This window comes from Galeopterus variegatus, unplaced genomic scaffold (assembly GCF_000696425.1).
Source record: "Galeopterus variegatus unplaced genomic scaffold, G_variegatus-3.0.2 Scaffold1232, whole genome shotgun sequence".
In the NCBI taxonomy this organism is placed as follows: domain Eukaryota; kingdom Metazoa; phylum Chordata; class Mammalia; order Dermoptera; family Cynocephalidae; genus Galeopterus; species Galeopterus variegatus.
In genome coordinates this window covers 159,977-181,423 of record NW_007727343.1, presented here as the reverse complement: position 1 = coordinate 181,423, position 21,447 = coordinate 159,977, and the positions used below count along the sequence as shown (strand labels likewise).

The window sequence follows — 21,447 nt, the reverse complement described above, 5'->3', positions numbered from 1 at the left end:
AACTCAGCAAGTGTGCATGTACATAGCAATTTAAAATTTTGCATTCGTGTTATCATACATTGTTGCTAGTCCTCATGTGAATCTCTTGTAACTCGATGTGCTGCGCCCCTTACTTTCCTTCTGTCTTTTTCCTGGCATCTGCTCAAACACATGCACAGACACACACAGACACATCCCTGATATGCACAGACAGGCTGCTGTCAAATTATGTAGACATTCATTGTCCCCACTGAGAGCATCCCCCTTTCCTAACTTTGCTGTGCTCTGCATTTCATTACATCAAAACGTTCGTAGAAAAATGAGCTTAATCCCTGCAACCTTGCCAGCCATATCGATCTTCCAGGTTTTGGAATATCAGTAATGAAGAAAACAGCACTTGAATTAATATTCCACTTGATGAATTGTTGAGGTTTATGTGTTGCTCAGATTTGTCAACAGTGACTTTCTGGCAAAGTGAAAAAGGCTTTTGAAAAATTACCTCTGGTGCTTTATATGGCTTCTATGCTTAGTTCCCTCTCCTTCCCCCCAAACAGGAGCCCATTCGTTTGCCATCTGTTACATCGGAGCCAGGGGTTTTAATTGCAGAGGTCAGGGGAGGAAGGGGTGTCCTTTTGTGGGGAAGGACAGGCAGAGAGCAAGAGTCTTGCTTGGACTCTTTAAGTGAGGGCTTCACTGTGTACTTGGCAGAAGATTCAAAGCCTGAATTCCGGGAGGAATCTCCAGATTGTCTTCTAGGTACCAACCTCCTCAGAAATGATTGAATGCTGCTGTGATGTTCATAGCCTGACCTAGGCCAGAGGAGAATGAGAGAAGAAAGCTACTGGGTCAATGCATTTCTAATCATTGCAGGTGCTCAGAAGGAAATTTTTCTGGCCTTCTGACAGCACGTGGAGGATTTGAAAATAACATCCTGCATTTTGGGGGGTAAAGGTAGAGCCTGGAATCCATTGAGAAATGCGCAGCCTTGAGTGCAGCCTCCTCGGGGAGCTCAGGTGGTAGCGTGCTTTGGTAACCTTGCAGGAGGCGACAGCTGCTCTGGGAGCTGAGCAAGGGAAACAGTGGTGGGAGGGTCTTACTGACGAGATGCAGAAACCTCAGCATAATGCATCTCCATTTTCCATTGCTGGCCTGAATCTGGGTGTTGTAGGCCTGCCAGGAAGCAAATCATAAAACAGCGATGATTAGGGAGATGAGAAAGAACTTGTCTTCACAGCTCTTCTTGGCAGGATATCCGCTCTTTGCTGACACAGGTGAGCTAGGCACAAGATGAGCACGACTGCTGGGCTTGCCTTTGCTCTGAGCGCTGTGTGCTTCCTGAACTGGCTGTACGAGGACCTGTTTGCAGAATCAAGCCAGAGAGCATCATTAAAGGCAACTTAAATGCACATCCCCTTGAGAGAATGCTTTAAAAATTACCTCTAATGGCAGTTGGCTGCCTGCTGCACAGTTTGTTTCAGGCACAGTTAGCTGGGTAGTATCCAATTGTTATCACTGCAAACTGTGACAATCCCCATAGAGGGGGGAAATGGACCTTGGAGGTGGGGGGATGGGTTATCATTGTATTTCATAAGGGATTCAACACCGTCTGAAGAAACAAGTCTGTCTTCAGAATTGCTGTGCTTCTCACTGAAATAGTTAAGTGTGGGGGGAAAGGCAGAGAACGGCTGGAGGTGCTGGGACGTGCATTTTGGGGGTGGGATGAAAGCGCATTCCCTCTCACAGGAAGCCGCGGCTCACTTTCACTCCCTAGCATGCCATTTCTTGGCTGGATATTTGATTCTGCCTTTTTACTCCGCTTTGTTTTTCCTTCTTATCCTTTCTCTTCCCATCTTTCTCCTGGTTTTTGCCGACAGCTGTGGCCAGCAGTCTGCTGCCGCGGGAGCCTGCACCCACTTGGTGCACTGCAGAGAGGGTGTCACTGTCTAGGGCTTTATGCACTTCCCGCAGACGGAGCGTCTGCCGAGCCCTGTGGCAGCCTTTGTTGTTCTGAAGCGTTCGCACAGACCTTCCCCTTTGTGAATCTAATTTTGGTTGCAAATAGTATGAGTTTAGTGGCCAACGGATAAGCTGTCTGCACAAGATACAGTAGACTGTATGTATGGACATCAACATGCTGAGACTTTGGACTAGAAAATTTAAGTCTTGTTTGAAAAGTGCTATGATTATTGCTTTAGTATAGAGACATCCAAGTAATGACTCTATTAATAATATCACAGCTAAAGGCAGACAGAGCAGGTAACTTTGCGATGGGATTTACCCATTATTATTGTGATAGTATTTTGTAGACAAAAACGGTGCAGGTACTCACAGAATACAGCGATAGAGGAACATAGTCTCAGGACAGACCGATGTCAATCTAGACCGCTGGTTCAAGTTTACTTGGTAACAGTTAATAATCATTCATGCTCATAAAGCCCGTCTAAATTTACAACACATTTTCACATCACTGGTCTCATCCCAGTCCCATAAAATAACAAACAGATATTATTTTGCACATTTTACAAAATGAAAGGGGATGTGCAGGTACAAAGAAGGTAAGTGACTTGTCTAAAGACCGGAGATCTGCAAACTCCCAGGACAACTTTCAGTGCCCTGTGAAACAAGAGACCCAGATTCATGTTGAGAGTTTCAGTGACGTAGAGTACTAGAGACATCCAAAGAACGGAGAGGAAAGCTGCTTGTTAGATTACAGAAGAAAGAAGTAAAGAAGTTGGAAGTCTCAGACTGTTAAGAATATAGGATGTTGTAGCCACTTTAGAAAACAGTTTGGCGGTTTCTCAAAATGTTAAACATGAGCTACCAATGACCCAGCAGTTCCACCCAAGAGGAATGAAAACATGTGTCCACACAAAACTTTCACATGAATGTTCATAGAATATTATTCATAATAACCAAAATGTGAAACAACTCGAATGTTCATCAGCTGATGAATGGATAAACAAAATGCGGGAGATCTGCACAACGAAGTCCTAGTCAGCAGTTCAAAGGTAGCAAGTGCCGATACGGGCTGCAAGGTAGTTGTACCTAAAAACATTATGCTAGTGAAAGAAGCCAGTTACAGAAGATCTATGAAATGCCAGGAGAGGCAAATCCATGGAGACAGGCTGTAAATGCATGGATGCCTTGGGCTGGGGGTGGTGAGAATGGGAAGTGAGCACTAATTGGGGCAATGAAACTGTCCTAAAATTAGATCGTAGTGCTTATCGCACAACTCTGTGAGTACACTAAAACCCATTGAATTGTAGGCTTTAAATAGGTGGATTTCATGTATGTGAATTTAGCTCAATAAAGCCGTTAAAACTGACATGAGAATCTCCATATTCTTTCCAACCCCAGGCCCCGCTTCAGTTATCAGCAATGATGACGACTCCGCCAGCCCCCTCCACCACATCTCCAATGGGAGTAACACCCCGTCCTCCTCAGAGGGCGGCCCCGATGCCGTCATTATTGGAATGACCAAGATCCCTGTCATTGAAAATCCCCAGTACTTTGGCATCACCAACAGTCAGCTCAAGCCAGACACATGTAAGTACAGCTGTTTATGCTTATTGCTTCATTGCTGCATAGCTGTATCAGCCAGAGTTTATCAGAGCCCCTGACAAGGATGACTGGGGGTGGGGTTTGTGAAATGCCTGAGTATTCTTGCAGCCCATGGAATAGATCCTTCAGTTTGTTGCTTATGGAATTCTCAGGGCATTTCCCTGATGGGATGGGAACTGCGGGCAGATACTGACTTTTCTTGGGATCCATTTCCCCAAACCATTCGTCAACATGAAGTTGGAATCAAGGCATACTTATCTTGAAAAAGATATAGAAACCAGAAGTATCATTAGAATGCACATATATCAGTTATAGATGACAGGCAATTGGCGTAATTTAAATTTGGTTTATTGAAAGTAATTAAAATAGGCACTCCAGAGAGTGGAGAAGGCCCTGTGTTGCACACAGGTGGTATCAATTTGGGTAGTTCTGTATTCTGTGCTCAGTCCTAGTTCCCAGCATGAGACCTTGTTGGGATGGTGCAACAGTGAAGAGACGTTGCGACAGGTGATGTACACGTTAAGTACACTGACTTTTCTTTTTCAGAATCAAATAAGTCTATTAGCTTCTGTTGCCAAGCTTGAGATTTGTCTCCAAACTCCTTATCCGATCTTCTGAGCCACTGCTCAAATTTAAAAAATGAAACATAGCCTTAGGGACAACAAAAAATAAAACCATAGTGGACAGGTGGGCTTATGCCATTGGAGCTGCAGGCCTTCTCTCACACATGAATAACGGACCCTGAGGGCTAGAACATCAGGTGGCCCAGACCTCGGGGCTCCCTGGTACTGATGAGTGGGTGCCTTCTTTCTATTTGCATGTTCTTGTCCCATCTTGAATACTGTTCTCCTGTCCTGTCTCAGAGGTAAGGTGGATCTATTGCAAGGTTAGGCTTTGGGGACTGACTTTACCGTGAGAACTCTCATGGGATGAAGGGTATCAGATCTGTTTATATATGAGGAAACACCTGTGATTTCCTCCTATTCATTAAAATTTATCTTCAGGTATGTTTAAGGTTGGATTCGAGTTTAATTCTTAGGAAGAACAGTTTTGTGAGCTTTTAATGTATGAAGCTGGACCCCACCATGGGTTTTAGTTGAATTTGTAATATGACAAGATAACTAGAGTAATATGCGTGAAGAATATTGAACTCCTTGAAATAAAAGGTTTGCTTTGAACTCAAGGTATTATTAATCATAAGACTGTCGTTGTGGCATGAGCAAGATCAGTGGAGGCATTGTTTAAAATGTGTCTTCTTTGATGAGGTGAGCTCCCTCCATGCACAACAGTCAAATATGGACTGGGACAAAGCAGGATGCTGTGACTGGAGAATCTGCCATCATTCCGAGTGCTCTTCCCAGGAATAGAGTACCTTGACACCTCTGTCACCACCAGTACCAGGCCGCAGGATGGACTTCAGTTAGCCTGAGGCTGTATTATAATTGGGGTTGACTAGAATCAACCTTCCCTCCACAAGTTTGCTTTCCTTTGTCCGTGGAAGAGTAGAGCTGAGTAATCACGTAGATAACATCAGCCCAACAAGTCCCGTAAGAAAAAATGAACAAATAAGCAAGAAAACAAACAAAATGACAAATGAGATCCCGCAGAAGGAACTGTATAGACGCTGCCGGGTCGTGGTTCTGCCTTGAACTGCTTGCTTCCCTTAGAAGTCCTAAAAGAAAGCTTTCAAAGGTCATTTTCTTAACCTAGAGTCCGTGGAGATTCTTGCAAAGGTTTTGGATTAGACATTTTGGTTATTTTCAGAGGACTCTTGGTTTTGTGGCTCAGCCACTCTGCCACCCCTAGAAGGAATTGGAGGAAAGCTGGGGAGACCCAGCTCTGGCTTCCACCCTCCTCAGTCTCCAGGCCATTCACTCTCCCTTTGGCTGCTCCTTCCTCCTAAAGTCTCACTGGGCCCTGCACCCAGCCGCCCTTTCCTGGCTGGTGTCCTCAGTCACTCGGCATCTCATAAGGGAAGAAATATATTTTTTTCCAGGCACCATGCCATATATATGATTTTAAGAACACTTATAATCACACATCTTTCATGAATTCTTTTTCAAAGAAATGGGAACAAAGAAGCAATTTACTTCTTTCCTTCTCTTCGCCCATTCATAAATGTCACTCTTTATCCCATACTTATTTTTCCTCGATCTTCAATGTATCTGCTGCCTTTTGTTAAGTAGTGAGACCCCTCTTGTGTATGTGTTTCTGCAGTGTTGTACAGGTTAGATTGTAAGCTCCCGAAGAGCAGGAACTTTATCTGTTAACTACTCCTTCATAGCATGGGACATGATATATATTTGATGTTGGCCAGATGTTGACCAGGTGTGGCTATATATTACTGAAACATTCATTGCTGGCAGGGTGGTAACAAGTAAAGGTGACTCGTAGCCTTTTTCATTGTCTTTTTTCCTATAAAACTTGCCTATATAGTAGTTTATTTGTATTAGCCAATTTAAGCAGATTTAGATAGCAATTTTAGCAGAAATAAGCTTTTAAAAAAACCCTTTTTTTGAACATCCTAATCATTAGTCATTCAGAAACTAAAGTATTTTATAATGCACAGATCTGACACACAGAGGGATCTGTTGCTATTGGCCCATGATATTTTGCGAGCTTAGCTTCCAATTAGGTGATCCCATTAAATATTTTTTACAAACTAACTTCCAAAGAACCTCCTAAAGAAGAGCTCTTCCAAGAAGCTGCATAAGTTACATATGAAAAAAAAAATGTAAGAAGATCTCAGAGAGAGTTTAGAACTTTCCCCATGTGCTTAAAGCAAAATGTCATATGGATAGTACACCCCGCCAGCCTCTGGATCTGTCAGAGGTTTGGGACACAAACTAGCCTATTTATTTCTCTTTCCTAAAGCTGCGTGCTATTCAAAGATTTGGTTAAGAACATTTATGTGAGCTCACAAAGAGTGATCCCCATATCATTTCACCGAATTGCAAAAATCTGATCTAGATACTGAAGTTCAATTCATTAAATATTTATTGATCACCTATAGCACTCCTACAGTGCTAGAAACCAGAGAGCTGGTGATAATGAAGATTTGTCCCTGCCCACAGGGAATCTCCTTGGGGAGGCCAGTAGTTAGATCCTCTTGTACTCACAATGCAATGTGCTGGGCACTACTAGCATAGGACAGGTTAGAGCAGGGGTCCCGAACCCTGATTGCCCACAGGGATCAGGCTGGATCAGAAAAATAATGTTCTGCAGCATGGGCCTGGTGTTACCAGATACTCCAATTTCTCCTAGGTAGAGCAGGGGTCCCGAACCCTGATTGCCCACAGGGATCAGGCTGGATCAGAAAAATAATGTGCTGCAGCATGGGCCTGGTGTTACCAGATACTCCAATTTCTCCTAGCAGAACAGGTATTTATTATGTTATGTGAAGTCCCCAAGATTTAAAACACTGGGTAGGGTAAATAAGAATACATCAGCCTGAGCCAGGTTTGGTCCATAGTCTACCACCTGTTAGTCATCCTCTGAATTAGACCTTAAAGATCAATTTACACAAACACCTTATTTTACAGATAATGCTCAGAAGTGGCTTGTGCACAGTGATACAGCCTGAATACTTGCATAACTTTGCTTTAGAAACAAAACAAACAACAAAACATGATCAAACGAGATTTCTTTAAATGACGCATAAGATCATTTCAGTGAAGGATGGTGATAAATTATATCCCCTGAAGTACTTTTTCACTATCAGGAACTATGTGAGGTTTTCATCTAAAGTCCAGAGAGAGTTTGCAGGATTTTAGAGCAATCTGAGCAGGGCTGAATTGCTCCCAAGCGCTTTCCAATAGCAAGTCTGTCTACTTTATTGCAGGGCCCAGAGGTTCCCCCAAGACCGCCTGATAATAATTTGGTATTTGGAGGCTCCTGTGTCACTGCAGGAACTAAAGGAGGCTAAATCCATGCCTGATGGAGAAGAGTTCTATGGTTATCTGCAAATTCTGGCCAGACAAGATCTTGACATCACTCCTTAGCTTCCATAACCTATCCAAGCAAGAAGTTGCCTTCCCAAGACAAAGCAGTGTGCTCTAATGACTAACCCCTCCAAGTACTATACCACTTTAACTATAGACCCATCTCCTCGATCAATCAGGATGGCAAGATAGAGCTGATGAGCTCAGCAACATCAAGTCTGGAGTTGGTCTTTAATGCAACTAGTCTGTTTAGACGTGTCCGAAAACCATGTCATCTGACAGCACGGGGTGGTTTCCCAGTAGGATTTACAGTCACGGCTCAAGGACAGCTGTGTTGCTAGACTCTCCTTGACTGCAGAGAAAGTTTTTGACAGGGTGCAATGGAAACATACCTTCTGAGCTGAAAACAAAAACAAAAACAAAACAAAACAGCAAGACGTGCTAACCAGCAAGAACCCCCATCAGCAATCATGGGCTCTCTCGAAGGGTGGGAACGTCTTCTCCTGCCGGAGCAAGTGCCACTGACTTACTGTCCTCACTTGAATCGTGTTTTTCCTAGAGCAGCCTTGTAAATTAACTAGGGTCCTAGGCCTAAGGCCTAAGTTACATTAGAATTGTGTCTAAATGTGCACCTATATGTGTTTGGCCTTGCAGAGCATGCCCTCCGTGTATACCTAGGGCTGGTAACTTCCTGTGGCAGATGCAGGTAAAGAATTCTGACTTTTTTTCCACTTCTATTTCATTTCCAATGAAATGGATATTTTTTGATTTCCTCCAGAGTGTGCCATACTTCTCCAGGTATTATATATTGTTCAAGTAAGAGTGTGTGTGTGTGTGTGTGTGTGTGTGTGCGCGCGCATGCACGCACGCGCGTGCGCGCGTGCATGTGTTCCCATTGGTTACATGCTTATGAGGCAATTGCATAGATAAGCACAGATTCACAAACCAGCTAGGACTAGCGCAACAAGATGTTATAAAGGAAGAAAGCGTTTTAACAGGAGGTAAAAATATTACACAGGGCACCACCCTGCTCCTCTCAACTCCCACGTCCACTTCGCTGTTGTCTTACCAACCAGGGGAGGGAATGGAAGTGATCTTTTTCACAGAACTGCAGAGGTTTTGAACATATTTGCAGCATTACTTTGAGAACACGTGAGCAAAAATTCTGAATTACATCCAGGACCCCAGGAGCTCATTAGATCAACCCCCTGAGGGTTACGCGAGGTTATCTGCAAACTTCAGTGCAGTCACATAACGCCAAATAAAAGCTGCTTTGGGAACTGTTTGTATCCCTTTGAAGGAAGGCCATGGCCTGCACTTTAAAAATAAGCTAAGTCCCTCTGCCCAGCGTGACTCTTAAGACAGAGAATGCAGTTATTTTAGGAGCCTTAGAAATTGCTTCGTTTATGGCCCACAGGGTTGACAACTCATCCCGTGGGGACCGTCAAAGCTCATTGCTGGCATTCTGTAGGTTCCAGCACAGCTCTCTGTCCCTCTTGGTGCCATAGCCCCTATTGCTAGCAACAACAATTTGATATTATATTTCCCTTTCAACTCCAAAGGAGATGGTAAGAAGCTATCAAATAATGCTTTAAAAAGCAACTTGAGTTCCCTAGAATAAAGGAAATGAATACATGCTGCATAATTACATTTAAAATGTAAGCTATGCTATAAACTCCACTGAGATGAAGACTTCTTAGAAAGCTGGTTTCAAGCACATTCACAACTAAGTAAAATCTTGCTATTAGCATTTGACCACTGGATGGTATTTTTTGTTATCAAAAAAGGAAAACCACCCGAGTATAGGATACCTAGATCTTCTGGAGAAAACACTTCCATCCTACTCTTGATGGCTGAAAAGGAAAAACCAATTATGGATTTAGGTCGGGGATACACATATAGTAATTTCATGAAGACTGTGTTTCCTTCCACATTATCGGCCAACCGGGATGGAATTGTGAATCCTGCACACATCAGACATTTTAGTTCAATTTCACCAAATCACCAGTGATGTGCTGGAAGCATGCCAGCAGATGGAGGCTCCTCAGGCGTTTGTTCCGGGTGTTTCCCAAGGCCCAGCCTGACTGGAGTGCATGCACCTGTGGACGAACCCATCAAGCTGAGCCCTGTTTTCGTTTCGGGCCAGTCTCTTGCGTGTGCCACAGACTGTGGACTGGGAGGGGCTCAGCGCACACCGTGCAGGGCAGCCTGCCGTGCTGCAGAGGAGCCCGCGCCCGGGTGCTCTGGGCAGCTGAGCGCTCCCCATGATTAAGCAGAGATGGCGCCATGGCCGTGTCTCTTGGACATGACGTCCCGTCCTTTATGGCGGCTACTGTGAAAAAGTGCATGTTCTGTCCTTGTGAAGTGCAGAGTCTCCTGTTGCTAGTTCTGCCAGCCTGGGAGGGTGTCCGGCGGGGCTGGTGGCCGGCTGTCCTTGCCGAGGCTTGGCGAGGCTGCCCTGGGGATCCTGAGGCCAGCGCTGTGGCTCGTGTTGGTTTTCTTCTTCTTGGTCATTGTTCCTTCTCTTGAAAGGCGGGCAGAAGACTTTGCTCGACACCAGAGACAGGAAGGACTCGGGGCGAGAGCTGCTTCTCAGTTCGGCCTGGTTATCACCTGCAGAGGCAGTGGCTGAGCCCTGGGTGGCAGCGAGGGGCAGTGGCCCGGCAGGGCTGGTCCTGGGTCTCTGCGGGTCTGATTCCTTCTGCTGAGAGCACACGTGCTCTCGCCGGGGCAGGGCTCAAGGGAGGCGAGAGGACACCACGTGTGGCCCCAGCACAGAGGGAGCGTGAGCACCAGGCCGCCCGCCCACCCTGCTGTGCTCAGGACTGAAGCAGTTCCTGAGACACTCAACTCTCATTTTTAAAACCGGGACAGTCCCAGGCAAACCACAATGAGTTGGTCACCCTAATGGGTGTAGGCCTGATGATTTTTGCTAGTAGGACAGAATTAAGTCTTAATCACCCAAAATGCCTTTGGGTGTCCTAAAATGAGATATTTTAAAATAAAAAAATAAATAATATAGATTATAGTAGAAAATTTGGAAAACTTAAGACGCAAGGATGAAATTAAAAATCACCTGTAGTCCCAACAGTTAGAAATAACAGCTGATATTTTGACATAGGGCGTTCTAGTCTTATGAACATCCTTTTAACCTCTTATAATACAAAGTCTAACCATATGTGTCCTTGCCTTTATTTGTCCTGGGCTTTGTACGTATTTCTATAGTAATGGTTCACCTTGGCGGATGGTGCTGGGACGTCTGTAGAAAGCACAGTGGGTGTACTGTTCCCAGTGTCATAGTTCCTTTTTGCCTGTTAGAGCACAGAGGTTAAGACAGAGCTGGGGGACTGGCCGTGGCTGGCCATGTGAGGTCTGGTGCAGAGGGATCCTAAATATCATGGAGGAGATGAGTCTCATGATGTGGGCTGGGAAGACTCAGGCAGTGAGTGGCTCCCTTGTGACAAGGCCGGCTGGGGACTCTCGTTCAGGGATGCAGATGACTCCAGCTGTACTTTGCTGCTGAGGCAGCTGATTCCTTTTGCCTCTGTTCTTCACCCTAGCTAGCCAGGAACTGGGTGTGCTGGGTCTTAAAGGACCAGGCTGGTTACATCTGATACGTTTCCCAATATTTGGGGTTGCCTTTTCTTCCACCCAGGATCCCCGGGCTGTGTGAGGACCTCCGATGAGCTGGAGTATCCTTTCAGCCATTCAGCCTTACCTAGCTGGGTGGACTTAGCTGCTCAGAGGTGCCGGGTTTTTCACACTGATCGACTTCCTTTTCTGATGTCTCAAGCATCTGGGCGTAGACTGGGGTTCTGGCAAGGGGACCTCTATCGATAGATGACACGCAATAGCATGTCAGTGTTGGTATTTTGCACAGTAATGTCGAAGTTGACAGATTCTGAAAATGAGTTCAGAACAAGTAGATCCCTGTGATTTGTAACAGATTAGATCTGTGTGGTTTTCAACCAAAGGTAGAGGGGAATCCCAGAAAGAAAACAATGATTGGGCCTAGTCTCTGTATTATTCTTATCGGTTACTGCAGTCGCACGTGGATGGACGTCAACACTCTTTTTACCCTGCTGCTGTTATTTAGCACATTTATTTAACCATGCCATTGACCTTCTGGGTGCATTAAAGTGGAGCCCACGCTCATTATCAGATAATGATGGCGTTTGGACTGAGCGCCATTTTCCTAAAGTTCCAGTAAGGAGGTTGATATGGACAGGACAGGATAGAGCCCTGCACTATGTAATTATATTAACATAGCTGTTCCCCGCTTTAGGGAATGTCCTTACTAGAGGAGATTGCCTGGTATGTCCACTTGTAAAATAAGCAAGGATGGCACCACTGGGCAGCCACCTGAACTGCAGGGATGGTGGATCTTCAGACCCATGTAGACTTCCTCGCCCGATACTTAGCCCCCCACCCCCGCTCCCCCAAGAGTTTACTTTTGCGATAACGTTGGGCTTCAGTCTATTGCTAAGGAACAGAGGGACAGTAACCGGTCTACCAAGGGACAGGACTCATGTTCTTACCTTCTATTGAGAGAGCGCCCTGGCCAGCTGAACTAACCGGTCTCGTATTTCCCTCTCCGCGGTTTACTGCCGTAAACATAAATATATTTGCCCACCTTTTCATCCATCTGCCCTCCTTTTCTTTATGTGTTAGGGTTTGGGAACTATGATACTAATGATCACGTTTTTTCCTGGTTTCTAATTCCATTAATGGTATTTTCTTATATGTGCAGAAACAGCTGTGAACATGTAGAGCTCCTTGAACCTGATTAAAAGGCAATTACTTTCCCAAGTGCTGCCAAAGGGTGTTTCTTACACTCTTCAGAGCCTTGAGCTGATGGCAAAGTTCCTCTACTTACATGGAAAGTTTCTGTTTCCTTTGAACCTTACATGTACTCCCATAGACAGTGGTTTTGAAACAGAAAAACAGTCATTTTACTTGTAAGCTCTTGGCGATGGGTAGCTGTGCCTTGGATTCCTGAACTCCTGAGATTTGGGTGGGGAGACAGTGGCCGAGTGGCAGAGGGGATGAGACGACCGCTCCTCGCTGAAGCGTCGCACGCTTCTCTCCGGGCTTGTGTGAACTCCCTGCCACTGTCTGCTCTTACGTCCCAAGTTTCTAATTAAGGTGGGTCTTAGCCAGATTCGGGTCTAATAGCCGATCCCTTGGCACAGTCCTTGGTGTTAACATTCCAGAATTCTCTTTTGTTCTCTTCGAGAAGATCGTGTTATTGAGGGCTTTGTGCCTCTTCCTGTCCCAGTGTGTGGGGAGGGATCTGAGAGTGGCTTGTTTGGTTGGAGGATTAGTTTATAGGGTCCCCACACCATGTGTCCACTTGTGGAGAGAGGGGACCTTGAGTGTGTGGGTGGGTATGGATTTTCCACAATAAGACCCTTTTGCTAATGGGCACCAAATCTAGGTGCTGCTGTGGTCTCTGTAAGGTGTCCCTGCGTCCATGCTACGGCCAAGCAGCCTCATACTTCCTGGGCACCACTGCCACCGTGCAGCACTGGTCCCAGCGGTTCACCCCTCTGTGCCACACCGTGTTCTGCTGGAGTGGGACTGGGAAGGGGCTCTGTTGATTGCTAAATGTTGCTTAACTTTATTTCTGATGCAAGAGAGTGGACCTGACATGTGACTTGCATTCTCTTACTATGTTCAGAAACTCCAGGCTTGTCCACATGTATGTAGGAGTGACCAGTGGAGCGTGGAATTCTTTATCATGTAGACATGTTCACGAAAATGAGATCATTGGACTGAACTTGTGACGTAGTTGGTCATTCAGAGCCAAACGCGTGTGACAATAAAGACAAGCGTGTCAGATCTGTGGTCTCCGTTGCCTGCTTTTGTCACCGACTCATAATTGTTCTCAGACTGGACGATATAATTCAGTGTTAAGACTCCTCAAAGCACCACAAATGCCCCCTAGACCTTGTCCCCTCCAGCTCCCGTGCGGCTCCCATGCAGCCTCCCTGCCTCCCAGGTGCAGAAACATATTAAAAGATAAAAAATAAATGCAAAAAAGGACTATGAAGAAAATATCAAAATGTTAAACGAAGACAGCATAATCCTGATAGGGCGGGGTTTAGGGTGAGCTGTGTGAGGCGAGTCCTGCAAGTTCAGGCCTGGATCCTGGTTTTCCTTGAAATTCTGATATCTTTTTTTATTGTAGATATTTGTACTCATTTGTATTTTTATCTTATTTGTTCACTTATTTTATTTTATCATTATACAATGTATAATATTTTTAAGGCCCTCTATATTGCACGAAACAATTATTTATTTCAGTAACTGAATTTGTGGTGTCCCTTAAATTTTTGCACAAGGACGGAGTCTCAGTCCCCTGCCCCAGCCCAGCCTTGGACTCAGGGCTCCTGCTGGCCTGGATCCCATGGAAACCTCTGGCCTTTGCAAAGCTCAGTGCTGTATACATGGCAGCTCGGCTGATGGTCTCTCTCCCTTCCTTCCTTTCTCTTCTCTTCTCTCCCTTCCCGAGTCCCCCCATCTGCCCCTACAAATACATTCCCTGACTCCCTCTTACCAGCCTGCCCTAGTGTCCCCAGCATTACGGATCCTGTGCTGTCTGGCCTAGTGGGGGAATTAGGGTTCCTCATTATAGCTCCATGAGGGTGGAATCTGTTTCCTACCTGGCCTTTCACAAATGGATGCAGATTGGGACACAGTTTTCTGTGGTGTTTGGCTGCAGTAGAATAGTATGGTCTAAAAGTTTTCTATCTTGCTAGGTTGTCCCTTTCCTTTGATATGAAAGAGCAAGCTATCATTGGCGGCATTTTTTTTTTTTTTTTTTTGTCTGTGACTCTCCAGAGCGAGAAAGTGGACAAGGTTGCCCCCCCAAAAAAGGACAGAGAGATATTCTTTCCAAAAGAACAGGGCACGGAACTTCTCAATAACTTTGAGAAATTATCTAGGGGGAAAACATTGGATGAACTTTTCAAAATGAGTGAAATTGTTTAAAAAATTTTGTTAGATATTGCTTTATTCCCCCACATTTGCAGATTTAATGTTTCACTTGCTTAATTAAAATTGCAGTATTTGAGATTTGAAACACTCCGTTGTCACTCAGCTTGTTCCTTAATGCCACGAGCATCTTTTTTAATGCCTACATTCTCTATTTTTAAACAACTCATATCTGATGCTTTTTAGGTCCCATGGATTGTATTTTCACATTAAAAAAATAATACTTATCCATGTGGCAGGATAGATATTATTAGTCTGTTTCACAGATGAGAAAACTGAGGCTCGGAAGGTGAAGGTGAGGTGGAGAAAGAACCCGCTCAAATGATACCCCTAACACGTGGGGGAGTTTCTGTTCGGATGGCAGATCGGCCCCCTGGAAGTCAGGGCCCTTTCTACCGAGTGTTGCTGCCCAGCTTTTCTAGAACTAATACCTGCCGTTTTTCTAACTCTGCAGGAGGGACTGGAGTGTCAGTTTTGCACCTTTCACGTGGGTTTACCTAGGTGTGCTGGAGTGTGTTAACCTCCAAACATGAAGCCTGGGGAATGCCTCATGGCCAGTAGTGAACTTGATGTTGAGGGAGAAAGGAGCCAGGCGGAGGCAGACACCAGGCCCCTCTGTCGTGTGATGGTTGACACAGGTTCATTGGAGCACTATGATGTTTTCTCTCTCAGTAGAGACATTACATCATTACTAGTAATACTAAATAATCATGAATAATGAGCCCTTATTTTTTGGCTAATTAAAATCATGTAAAATCCTACTTTTCTTTTTTGCCAATCCCACTCTGAAAAGTTTGCCTATTTTGTTTTATTTTAGAAAATCCTAGAAAAAACATTGTGCATCATAGATCTCGGGCTCTTTCTTGAGTGACTTCACTCTGCAATTAGCACATCACATTTCCTAGATGAACTGGATATTCATCTTAACAAAGACAGTCAAAGATCACCAAGAGTCTGCAGGAGAGCTTGAGGTGCACACAGTGTTTGAGGTTCCTTAGACGATGTGATGCTGAGAGGGTCGAGGTGCTGGCAGCACCTGCCCAGGTAATCCTGTTCCAGGGAGGCCAGGGGAACGCAGCGGCTGGTGACGCCCTCTCACCAGTGTTCTATGGGACCAGTCTTGACACCAATCTTGTGAGCATGTCGGAGGACAGACAAGGACTTCTCCGGCTCACCTCTACGTCTCATTCTTTGGTTTTCTGTGCAAGGGTCCATGTTTCCAAACTGGCCAATTGAAAGGGATCAAAATTCTTCTAGAGCTTTCGGGAGTCTTAGTGAAAACATGAGTTGGCTCTGCCAAATGACATTCTTCCGTGCATGCATCGAGGAACTTCCTAGAGCAGGGCCACAGCAAGAAGCTGACATTTTTGAGCACTCACTTTGTGACAGGCACATATGCTTACACAGGTTTGTAAAAGTGACCAGTACCTAATGCTTGTCTTTTAATAGGTAGAGTGAGACGTGCTCTCCAGAAGCATGACAGAGCAATTCTTTCCTAGGCTTGGGGAGTGCGGATGCGTTAGAGTAGTGAGGTCACCTAAAGTGAATCGTTCTTTCTGACCTAGTGTTTACTCTCTTAATTAGCTTGATAACTTAGAAAAGACCAGCCTTTTGAGTATGAATTATCCATTTTCAGTTCAAATAATAATACAATCAAAATGCTGCTTATTAGAGATTTTGAAGCCCCCTGAACCTCTGGGCGTGCATCAGCACAAAGCTGCAGGCCTGGCCAGCCCTATTGGGGTATTGTAGCAGAGCCGGAGAGCGGCTGGGAAAGACGAGTTCGAATGAGACTTCAGAGAAAAGGGGGTGACATGTTTCCAAAGAGAGAATCGGATGAGTCCTTTGCTTCCCCTGGGGTGGGGGTTGTGTGTGTTTTTGCATGCACCGGGGTACATTCGCCAGTGTGGAAAATTTTCCCGGTGAGATGAAATAAAACAAATCTCTGACTAATGAGACTATGTGGGCACTTAAACAATGAAACTTCAGGATGGGGAGGGGGCAGAAGAGGTGAGAACAAAAGTTCAGATCAGGCTGGGCATGTGGAGTCATATGTCTCTGTCAGATGATGAATGTGTAATCAGGAAGTCACGTCGTACTGGGAATTTGGTGGCAGTAGTCACTGAGTGATATCAGAAATCGCAGATGGAAATAAATACTTATTGACGATTTTGTAAGTTCTTAATCACGGACCATTCAATAAACAAACAAGTGCTTTGGTGTCTCCGGCTGCTAGAACAGTGCCCAAGACACTGCAGGTGCATAGTAGACGGGCAGGGAACCGAGGACGCGAGTGAAGGGGAGACATCACCCACTGTGCAGAATCGGAGTCTCCACCCCACTGAGCTGCAGGCGTGGGTGGTCAGCGGAGTTTGCCTTTGATTCTGGTAGGAGCAGAAGGGAGCGACCTTTGCAGCTGACGTGCATATCATCTACCCCTGCAGCTCTACCTGACCTGTTGGGTTTGATGTGCTTTTCCAGTCTTTCTATCCCACCTTGCAAGTCATTCACATTTTGGGAATTCTCCTGTCTGGTTTTGTACATTGGGTTTCAGGTATTTTGATGCCTTATGTTTTGTATCATGAGAGGATAATTTCTCAGGCCTAAGTTGAAGTTCCACGGGTGACTTGTGTTTGATGAAGAATTGGTTGGCAACAAGAGAGGCCCATAGAGGCTTCTAGAAGGAAATCAGAGAAAGCAGGGATGTGAAGATGAAAAGCAGAGCAATTTTGGAAAAGCTAGAGCAGAGTGTACCCTCAGTAACTAAAAGCAGTGGTTGCGGAATGATCTGAGGCTCAGGAAGCAAGAAGGGACTGCTCGGGAAGGTGAACAGGAAGCCTGTTGTCAAAAGGAGACTCAGAAGTTTCCAGCAAAGGGTGAGAAGTTTTGTTTTGGGACCAGCCCCTTTAGGAGCATCAGATGGCTTCTTTCTGGGGACAAATAAGGAAGTTTTGAAAGAATCAAGGTCTATACCCCCAAAACTTGTGCTGGCTAATCTAGCAGTAAAATACTCAGGAAGCTAAGAGCTTGATTAGTGAATTCAGCAACCAATATTTAGTTTTATCACTAACACAATAATAACTAATATTTATTAGGCACTTAATATATGCCAGCCACTGTGCAATGTGCTTTATACATACTTATCTTATTTAATTTACACAATAGGTCTATGTAATAGGTATTATCATTACTTTAATCATACAGAAGAAGAGAATTAGGCACAGGAAAATTAAGCAACTTGCCAAAGGACACGCAGTTAAAAAGTAGAAGAGCTGGGATTTGAACTCAGACAGTTTGACTGCACAGTCTGTTTCCTAACCCATGTGCTGTGCTAGTGCCCATCTTTCTGCCTTTCTCTAGTCTTCCTCTCCGTCTTCTTTTACACTCCACCCAGCACACACGTGCGCACACACACACACGCACACACACACACACACACTCACACTCTGACCCACAAGGAATGAGAGGCAGTTTACATTGGAACCTCAGCTAATTTAACTGATGAGATGATGTATCTGCAACTTTCTCATTTTGCCCATAGCTTAAGTCCTGAAATTCCCTCCCATACTAGAAAAGTCCTGTTTATATACTAAACAGCCGATGACAGACAATATGGCAGAGAATGATCCCAAATGGTATAAAGGACCTTGTCTCAAGGCCTCATTGTTGAAGGAGAGCCCCCCGAACGGCCACTGCATGGCTTTGGGAGGTGAAGGGCCAAAATCACTGGTGGCCTTTTGTTTCAGGCTTTGCCCAGTTTATTTCTTCTCAAATACCCTACCAACCCTGGGCCACCACTGTTGGAGAGACTTGCATCTACTTACCCATAACCCTGCCTCTCGTAGCTAGCTGGGTGGCTGCCGGCAGTCACCAGCAAGCACAGGCTTTGAGACCTGTGTTTCTCACTGTGTGGTCCCTGCTGTTCTTGTGTGTATGTGTGATTGTGACTGGAGATGCTTTTTAAAAACAAAACCCCTGTATAACAGTCCATGTCTATCAGATTTGAATGGCTGGAGGTGAGACCAGACAATCTGCATTGCTGTGAAGCACCCTACAGCCTCGATGTTTTGAACGAATGTTAGAGTTTGGTGGTCACTGCTCTTCCAGAAGGACCCTGAAGCTGGGTGAGATGGGGAGACAAGCTCCCTGGGGACAGGCTCGCAGGTGGGCTGCTGGTGAGTTTACCTTGGCCCTCCCTCCTTTGCTGATATTTTGCTACCCTCTTTGGTCTGCGTGAAGCTATTACAGGTTTGTAAACATGGAGATACTTCACTCGTGATGGGCTAGGGTGTAGGAATTGTGATTGGAGAGTATAGTAGCGTGGGGGTTGAAAAGGCATTTAAGGGATAGTCATGCACTGTGATCACAAGTGCAATGTCTTCACGAGGAGATGGTCCTCCTTTCTACATAATCAACATGAAACTTGACCCATCTGTGAGCTGAGGATTCCCCATGTACTAACAATACACTGGACACAATGAAACAGGCCAACAACGAACAGATGTATTTTTTCACAAACACTTCGTGAAGTTACCAAAATATGAAAACTCCTAAACCCTATTATTCGAGGAGGAAAGGATCCACTAGGTCCTCCTTTCTACATAATCAACATGAAACTTGACCCATCTGTGAGCTGAGGATTCCCCATGCACTAACAATACACTGGACACAATGAAACAGGCCAACAACGAACAGATGTATTTTTTCACAAACACTTCGCGAAGTTACCAAAATATGAAAACTCCTAAACCCTATTATTCGAGGAGGAAAGGATCCACTACTAATTTGGCAAATTTTGTAATCCATATAATCAACAAAATACAGAAATTCCCAAACTGAGTCAGATTAGCCTCAATGCTTCTAATAATTTAGTATCAAAATGATTAGAAACTGTAATTGCATCGAAAGTTTACTCAGAAAAATCAAGTTCACTAACCCAGTTGATTTCCCTCAGAGAGAACATGGTACCATCATGCAAAATTATCAGCATGTTAATTGTATAAATTAGTATTCATGGTATAAAGAATTATTGGGATATTATTTCATTCCTACCCACAAATTCTTAAGTTTCTTTTGGAATTTCATCTTATGTGATTTGATCTGTACAAAATAATAAAAAGAGGGGTAATGGAACTGACCGAGAAATGATTGAATCACCATGTTCCAATAAAAAGTGCTCAAATTGCATTTCAGTACATAATGAATTCTGCTTCAGCTTATTTTGACATAAATAAGATTGGGTAAGAGAAACCAGAAGTAAATCAAATAAATTAATAAAACTATCAGATCCGCTTCAATTTTGTCCCCCAGACAGTGTCTGCTTATTTGTATAATAAAACCTGCTCTTACAAATTAAAACCCTGGCTGCCACTCAGTTGAAAGGAAACATATAAAGAAGAGTTAGAAAATGCTCGGGCCTGACTTGGGTGCCTTCTAATTTCACAAATACCAATAGTCCTTTTGAAAACTGAAAAACTGAAACTTGAAACCTGGAAGAGTGAGGTTCAACTTTCAACTAGACTTGTTAAAAAAAACAACAACGAGATGGGAGATGCAGACGTTCACGCAATACCGACGATTAGCTGCTCCTCACATTTTCTTAATTATACCCATTTACTGAACACGGGGAAATTTTTGCATTTTGTCTAGACGGAGGCTGTGTCTCCACCGGCATAACACATAACGGCGTTTGTGAGTCTTGTGCAAAATTGAGTTTGCATCTCTGCTGCCCCTCGTAGAGTTCATTGTTTTTCAATACAACAGCTGAGAAAAATGCAATTTTCAGTGTTTAATAAAACCGTGGTCTTCTCATAATGCTTATGGTGCATGAGCAATTTGTTAGGCACTATTTATCACAGATGCTGAACACTAATTACACTGTGGGTAGTGCCAGTAAGGGTGACTTTAAATATTTTCTTTATTTAATATCTGTCAGTGCAACTACGGTATTTTGCAATCACGCTATTATTTGTATTTCTCAGAATGGATGTATCTTCTCAAAACGTGAAACATAAAAGATTAGGCCGCTAAGATAGATATAGAACATGTAAAATGTGTCCTGAATGTGGCTGAGAGACAAGGAAACGGATGGGAAGTGGGTCTCCTTGCTGCGTAGTTCGCCTAGGGCTGTGGACAGATCGAGCGCATGGCCTGGTCAGAAATGTGTCTCCCAGACTCACTCGCCCTTCACAACTCTGGGGTAGAGAAGATCCTGGAGACCCTTCAGGCTACTCAGTTCTGCAACCTGTAATCTACGTTGATTAGAAATTAGTTAGCATTTTAAATATAGCTTCACTAATCAGAAAGCAGAAAAACCAGAATCCTGTTTTCTGATGATCTCCTGAAAATGAGGTTCAAATGACAAACACTGAAAGAAACTAGTGAGGTTGAGACCCCCAAATGTGGTCTCCAGCCATGAAGCGGTTCTTCAAGAGTGGCGCTCACACGTGCAAGACTTCAGCAGCCCCAGGTCATTGCATCAAAGACACGATTGAAAGGTGGACCCCGTCCGGGGTCCTCAGTGCTGTGGTAAATCGAGGACGTGAAATGAACTTTCAGAAAAATACGAGGTATCCTCTCTTTTTTGCTTTGAATAGTCCTGAGAAGCTTCATGTTAAGCACGTGGGAAAGTCCCAAACTGAAGCGATAAACAAAGTTAATTCAGGCAACTTCGAAAGGAAAGGGCGTCAGGAGGAGCTATTTCTTGTGAGGTTAATTTAAATCCAGTATTCAGAATGGTTTTCGTGCTGCAATCTCGAGGAATTCTGTGCTTTATTACCCTCAAGTTTCCACCAACTGGTGAATTAGTCAAAAGGAGAGAACTTCCAGGAACGCAGAACACCTGCAGATGGGAAACGGGACTTGAGCTCTTTAGGTCAAGGCCGTTGCTTTTGTAGGCACATGTGACCGCTATGAAGAATTTGCTGCCACACAAAGAAACTTCCTCAGAGAGAAAGTCGTGGTTATAATA

General features: G+C 44.5%; 1 protein-coding gene across 4 annotated transcripts in view; it reads left to right on the top strand.

The window, feature by feature from the left end:
* The window catches only part of NTRK2 (neurotrophic tyrosine kinase, receptor, type 2), a 358,258-nt gene that overhangs the window by 189,544 nt on the left and 147,267 nt on the right, over nt 1-21,447 (top strand). For 2 of the 4 annotated variants that reach the window (XM_008575754.1, XM_008575753.1), the window contains 2 exons: nt 3,337-3,525; nt 7,382-8,318. In XM_008575754.1, the coding sequence (XP_008573976.1) occupies nt 3,337-3,525; nt 7,382-7,410 (218 nt within the window). In that variant the 3' untranslated portion in view covers nt 7,411-8,318. Of the gene's footprint in view, nt 1-3,336; nt 3,526-7,381; nt 8,319-21,447 lie in introns of those variants that run through there. The other 2 variants (XM_008575751.1, XM_008575752.1) reach the window with 1 other exon arrangement.